The 7,180-nt window shown below is 32.8% G+C and overlaps 1 protein-coding gene across 1 annotated transcript; it reads right to left on the reverse strand.

The window, feature by feature from the left end:
• Positions 1 to 2,316: 2,316 nt before the first annotated feature.
• On the reverse strand, positions 2,317 to 5,277 carry LOC129905772 (uncharacterized protein B0495.5). The gene is made up of 4 exons (XM_055981341.1): positions 4,870 to 5,277; positions 3,221 to 4,807; positions 2,951 to 3,159; positions 2,317 to 2,886 (listed from the first exon to the last, which is right to left on the reverse strand). The coding sequence occupies exons 1-4, from the start codon at positions 4,974 to 4,976 to the stop codon at positions 2,426 to 2,428; spliced, it is 2,364 nt and encodes a 787-aa protein (XP_055837316.1). The 5' UTR covers positions 4,977 to 5,277; the 3' UTR covers positions 2,317 to 2,425.
• Positions 5,278 to 7,180: the final 1,903 nt, after the last annotated feature.

Consider the following 7,180-nt stretch of genomic DNA (forward strand, 5'->3'; position numbering starts at 1 on the left):
TTTGTTTAAAAATATAAAAATGGGATAATTAAGGGCCCGGGATTAGGAAAAAAAAAAAAAAACAATATGAAATTGAATATTTTTTCCTGTGGGTCGTTTATAGCGATCAGGAAAACTTATGTCAGTTGACACATACAAAATCTACACACTCTCCTTTTTTCCTGATTCAAAAAAACACGAAAAAGTTTTTCGTATGGAGTGGAACAGGAAAAGTTTGAAACACTTCAGGGGAACGATTTGTTTCATTTTGTTTCAAAAGTCAATCAGCTTGCACGAAAAATGAATTTTCATCAGGAAAACTAATAAATACAGTTTTTGCAAAAAATAATAGTTTCATTGTAAATTTTATTTTCAATAAAAATTCTTTGAGTCATTTATAATCGATTGGTAAAGCATTTGTGTTTCAAATGGAATGAAAACATCACAAAATATCTATTTGAAAATTTTTACTGATTCAGTTTTCTGATCGCCATAACCAGCCACAAAGGCATGCAATGGCAAAATGAACAACAAAAACAAACAAACAATTCATATATTTTCCGTACACAATAAATGTACCAATATTTTCTTTGCGAAAAAAGAAATGCGGAGACTTCAAAACGAAATGCCTTTTTTATTATTTTTTCTTTCCTACATTTTTGCATGGGAATTTTTGTTTCGCATCAGCAGCGTACTAGATACTGGGCGTTACTTTTCTTTGCAAAGCAATTTTATTCTAACCGACTATCTCTCATTCATTTGGATTGTCAGTTTGTTTTTTTTTTTTTACCATTAATATAATGTACGAGCTTACAAATTGTTGCGTTTTCCACTTATCCATTTTGTATTTCTAATTTTCGAAATATTTTTTTTTGTTTTATGAATAATTTAAACAATAAATTAATTTAAACATTATTTTTTCTTTCTTTTTCTTTTAACTATTAAAATATTCTTTCTCAAAGTGTATCCAAATTTATAATAAACTAAAAATTCATTTAAGATTTTCAATGATAGCTATAACTGGTCCCTTAAAAATATTTTTGAAATGAAATTATTTTATTTTTATATATGTATAATGAAAAATAAATTTAGGCATATTTTTGTATAAATATAAAAAATAAATGTGAATTTATTTATTTATGAGAAAAAGAGGCAATATTTATAAAATTTATGATTTCCAATAAAAAAAAATACAAAAAAAAAAGTTTTGTGCTTTTTAATTTGCATAATTTTAAAGAATTTTAAAAGAAAATAAATAAAATAGTAAGTATGAACTTCGAAAAGTAATTAATAGTTGTTGATAAAATATTTAAAAAAAAATATTATTTTCAGATTTTGATGTTCTAATTTGATCTCGAAAATAATTTTTATTATTTTGTCAGCGATAGAAATTGTGTAAAGTGGTCACCGTAATAATTGATAGATGAACTGCTTAGCTTAGATGAGAATAATAATTTGTATCGGTGAGAGTTTAAAGATTGTCAATTGATACTCCTTAAAGTGAAATAAAATTCCCCCCTTTCTTTTCGGAACAATTTTTTATGGATCGATAAAAGTTCTTTTGAGCCCATGAATCAATTAAAACAAAATCCTGCAATTGTAATCTAAAACCTGTTTTTTTTTAAGGTTTGTATAAAAACTTCTTTTGATCTCAAAAATTATCATTTTATTATTTTGCTCAAACTAGTTTATGTTTTAGCTTAAGAATCAGAGGTCACTGTGGCGTATGCGTAACATTTTTTTCTATAAAAATACACTGGCCACGTTCAAGTGTTTAAAACTATGGAGTAAGTTTTTTGAAATTACAGGATACTTAAACACAAAGCTATGCCGATTAGCAATTCAATGACTTGGCAGGACTTAAGTCTAGTACATACTTGTGAAGTGATGCAAGTCGTGAATCTACATTTTTTTTTGTTCATCCGTGAACGTTCCTATGAACTTTCGTGGATAAAAAAAATGCAAATGCACGTGCAAAGGCACGTATGTTATTCTTTTTCATTGTGAGCGTGTTCATGAGTTAATTAAACTTGAATTGTGTAACAGCCCTAACATCTCAGAGACGAAAAAAGTTAATTTTCAGCCCTATTCTGCTATTCGTTTCACGTGAATCGAAAGATTTCTTTCCTTTATCACGTCAAACTGGTTTTGAAAAACCTCTTACATTCATAAGCAAAAACTTAGCTTCCGTCTGTTTTAGAAATTCTAGAAAAAAAAAAAATATCTTGAGTTTAATTTTAACGCTTCTTATTTTAGACTTGCCCGTGAATCGAATAGCAGAATAGGTCCGTTTATGTGTAACTAATGGCATGACTATAATTTACAAATACAATATAATTTTTTATAATCTATAACTTTTTTATTATTATTAAATATTTCCAAGTCAACAGGTTAACAAAAATATAATAAAAAAAAAACAAAAATGAAAAATTATTAAGAAGAGCATTTAACGATGCTTTGTCAAGTAATTTTCCTTCAGATTCTCTTCCAATTTCTTCGGATCAGTTAATGGCATTCGACAGACTTTATCATGACATATATACACCGTAGGCTTTCCATTGACCATTTTGAATTTATCCTGTGTCTTTTGACTACTCGCTGTCGGATTTTCCGGATCAACATGCACAATAATCATTCCAGGAATGTAAAACCTTTGCAAGACTTCGACAAATTGTTTAGTTATTTCTGTATCAGGCCCAACAACTGCTACCAAATCGAGACCTAATTCATTGAGTAGCAAACCTGACATCATTTTTGGAAGAACATAACCAAATGGATCAGTTGCAGAGAAATAATCAAAGAGTTTGTTAGCTTTTTGTCGGTAATTGTCATCATCGAAATAGTAGGAGAGGAGAACGAGATTCGTAGCTGAGACACTATTACCACATGGTTCTGCTCCATCGCTATCTGTAAAATAAAGACGAAAAGGGCATAAGAAGAGGTAATTTTGAATGTGGTAAGGTCAATTAACCTTCCTTAAGTCTCACAACAACATTTGGCGAGTGTGCATGCGAATAGAAATACCCTCCATCTTTATCATCCCAAAACAGAGTATCCTGAATATCCTGCAACTCCTTAGCCCAATCAAGGACTTCCGAATTCAACGAAGCCTTATAGTAGTCAAGTAGACCTTTGATGAGAAAGGCATAATCATCAAGGAACCCATCGATTCTCTGTGATCTAGAAAATATGAACAAAAAAATCAATTGAAGGATTCCCAAAGTGCGTCATAAATTCTTACAAAATCTCAGCCAATTCAGCTCCATCTCCATAACACGACCGCAAAAGAACCTTCCGCTCCTTGTCAAACAGAGAATTTCTTGCAAATTTATACAACTCCCCTGCAGCCTTCATGTATTCTTCTCTTTTGTCACTGTTGCAATTGGCTAATTTAGACAAACCAGACAGAATCAATCCATTCCACGAAGTAATAATCTTCGTGTCCAAATGAGGACGTGGTCGTTTGTCCCTAATCTCATGAAGAATTCCATTTGTAGTCTTCAGTATTTCCTTCAGTTGTTCTGGAGACAACTGAAACTTATCACAAGTTTCTTCTGGAGATTCTCTAACAATCAATATATTCTTTGCCAACAAATGACCATGTGGATCACTGGATGGCTCCACATTGCCTTCCTTACGAACGTCATAATGATGACAATAGATCTTAACGACCTCATCCTCACTCATCATGTATTTGTCTCCATTTTCTGCAATAGCATCACGAATCTCTGACCAAGTCCATGCATAAAAAGCCCCTTCGACTTTAACCTTATCCCCAGCTGTTGGCAAAGAATCTGCATCTTCTCCTGAAAAGAATCCCCCAGTTGGATGCCGCAGATCCTTCATAATATAACGAAAAATCCCATCGGCAAAATCAAGAAATGCCTTATCTTTAGTCAACATGAAAGCATTCGAATAGGAAGACATCAATTGCCCCTGATCGTAGAGCATTTTCTCAAAATGTGGAACATGCCATTTCCGGTCCACTGAATACCGTGCAAATCCACCAAATACATGATCGTGAATACCTCCATTCCCGATCTTCTTCAATGACTTGGTTGCCATATCAAGAATATCCTCATCCTTGCTAACAATATAAGCATGGAAAAGGAAATTCAATCGAGAGACTTCGGGAAATTTGGGATGATCCCCAAATCCACCGAATTGACTATCGAACTTGTATTTAAAGATTCGCACAGCTTCGTGGAGCTTCGCTTCGGCACTGCCTGGCTCGAAACCAGCATCGCTTGGTTTCTGAGTCAAAGTGCTTCGAATACCTTCGATAACCTTGAGACCAGTTGCCGCCAGCTCCTTCTGATCTGTCTTCCATTTGGCGGCAATGGTTTCAAGAACAGTGGTAAACCCAGGCATTCCCCACCTCGACTTGGGTGGGAAATACGTTCCGGCTGTAATTGGAGCCAGATCTGGGGTCAACCAAACTGACATTGGCCAACCGCCACTTCCATTCATCATTACGACAAAATTCATATAGATTTTGTCGATATCCGGTCGCTCCTCCCGATCGACTTTGATATTGATAAAGTTCTCATTCATTATTTTGGCCACTTCGGGATTTTCAAAGGATTCATGTTCCATTACATGACACCAGTGACAAGTGGAGTAGCCGACTGAGAGGAAGATTAACTTCTTCTCGTCTTTGGCTCTTTGAATGGCCTCGTCACCCCACGGATACCAGTCGACGGGGTTGTGGGCATGTTGCAGGAGATAGGGGGACTTTTCTTGGGCCAACCGGTTTGTGTGTTCGGGTAGACTAGCTGCCATCTGGCGACTAATTATCAATGTTTGATAGAGATAGTGGGAAGGTGATCTAAGAGAAGAAGAAGTTGTCATCTAGGAAAGAAGACTTACAAGTGCATTTTGTCCACTTACCTTGCAAGATTATATAATCTTGGAGTTTTGTTAAAGGACACGAAACTGTATGAACGTGAATTGAATGATATAAGACGACTGCTGGTTCGATAGATATTTTGCAACATAGCACAAAAAGACCAACAAAAGTCAAGAATTTGTTGAGCCTTGAACTTTTTTTCTATCGTTCCAACAACACAGCAGGTGCTTCTTTTAACTTGGTTTTGGAGAATTTAACAAAAGTTCTTTTATTTTAAGAAAAACACTTGATAAAGGAAAATGTTACATGTAATCAATAGAGTATATTTTTCTTTTAGGACGAAGGATTTGTTGTTTTTTTTTAATTCTTTATTCTTTATTTTTTTCTGGTGAAAGTTTTTGGTTGAATGGATTTACGATGCAAATTTGTTTTTGTTGATGTTTGACAGAAGAAATACAGCTGTTTTGTTTGATAACAAAAATGGCGGTGTATGTTGCATAAAACTCAGATGCAGATGGCAGTAAAATTGTTAGAAAGCGAAAAATGGAAAAAATGTCATATTTGATTTTGAAGAAGTTGTTACAAATTTGAATTTGTGCATTATCATGCGGAAAAAAATCAATAAAAAATAGTTTTTATTGAAGCTGTACAAGTTAAATTGTTTCTTGGGTATGTCTCATGAGGCATCCCAACTAGCACAACAGCTTCTATAAATTGAGATCTCGCAGGATCTACTTTTTATACAGCTTGTATTGAGCTTGCTTCAGAATTTAATTTCTTATAGAAGTTTGAACTTGTTTAACAACTTCTAATAAGTTGTTTAAATATTGTTAAAGAAACTTAAACGAAAAAAGCTTGTTTTCGGAAAAGCCTGCTTAATGAATTTATAGAAGATTTACAGAAATTACCAAGTTAAGTATTTGGTTTTTGGTTTTGATATTGAATAATCTAGCTGGGACACTTTTTGGTTTTGACATTGAATAATTTAGCTCAGACATTTTTTTTTACATTTCTGCTATTTGAACTGATTAAGTTTTTGATTTCATTAATTAATATACGAGGATGGCCGAGTGCGTAGAGTGGTGGACTGCCACCAAGCAGATACGAAGTTCGATTCCTGGGTGTGGTAAAAAAATTATATACTTTTAAAATTATTATTAATAGATATACTAATAACTAATGGAATAATAATATAATTTCAGATTAAAAGATAAAATTCATGATTTAAATCAAATAAAAACCATTTAAAAAAGAATTATTTTTTGTTTTTGTAGTAGTTTTTTTTATTTCGATAAGACATGTATTAAAGAGCTATACAAGCTCTTCCGAAGCTATCTGTCAAATCTCAAAGCTTCTGTAGAGCTTCGGTAAAGCTTCGTTTAAACTTCTTATAGAGGGTCAAACTTGTATAACGTTCTCCTTTTTCCATGCCCAACAACCCTACTAAAGTTTAAAAGAAGCTAAAATGTAGCTTTTGTAATACCTTAACCGAAGCTGAAATGTTAGTTGGGATGTCTCCCATGAGACATATCTCTCATGAGACATATGTCTCATGAGACATCCCAAGTAACAATTTAACTTGCATAAGGTTCAATGCAAACTATTTATTGACTTGTTAAAGAAGAAGGACAAGTATTATGCAAATGATTTTGGCGCACATTACCGAATTTCTCCAAGACCTTCCTCCGCAGGCAATCCACAAGCTAATCCCAACTAGCACAACAGCGTCTATAAATTGAAATCTCACAGGATCTACTTTCTATACAGCTTGTATTGAGCTTGCTTCTGAATTTAACTGCTTATAGAAGTTCGGACTTGTTTAAAAACTTCTAATAAGTTGATTAAATACTGTTAAAGAAACTTAAACGAAAAAACTTGTTTTTCGGATAAGCCTGTTTGATGAATTTATAGAAGCTTTACAGAAATTACCAAGTTTTGTATTTGATTTTTGGTTTTGATATTAAATAATTTAGCTCGGACACTTTTTGGTTTTGACATTGAATAATTTAGCTCGGACATTTTTTTGCTATTTGAACTGATTAAGTTTTTGATTTCATTAATGAATATACTAGGATGGCCGAGTGGGTAGAGTGATAGACTACCACCAAGCAGATACGAAGTTCGATTCCTGGGTGTGGTAAAAAAATTATATACTTTTAAAATTATTATTAATAGATATACTAAAAACTAATGTAATGTTATATATAATATCAGATCAAAAGATAAAATTTATGTCTTAAAACCAGTTAAAAAAGAATTCTTTTTTGTTTTTGTAGCTGTTTTTTTTTTTAATTTCGATAAGACATGTATTAAAGAGCTATACAAGCTCTTCCAAAGCTATCTGTCAAACCT

Source organism: Episyrphus balteatus, chromosome 1 (assembly GCF_945859705.1).
Source record: "Episyrphus balteatus chromosome 1, idEpiBalt1.1, whole genome shotgun sequence".
Taxonomy (NCBI): domain Eukaryota; kingdom Metazoa; phylum Arthropoda; class Insecta; order Diptera; family Syrphidae; genus Episyrphus; species Episyrphus balteatus.

Bases quoted from the DNA above. Each gene is read 5' to 3' on its own strand.
- LOC129905772 (XM_055981341.1), bottom strand. From the start codon at position 4,976: ATGTTGCAAAATATCTATCGAACCAGCAGTCGTCTTATATCATTCAAT. The intron at 4,808-4,869 runs GTAAGTGGACAA...TTCTTCTCTTAG, and splicing joins AGATTATATAATCTTGCAAG to ATCACCTTCCCACTATCTCT. The intron at 3,160-3,220 runs GTAAGAATTTAT...CATATTTTCTAG, and splicing joins GCTGAATTGGCTGAGATTTT to ATCACAGAGAATCGATGGGT.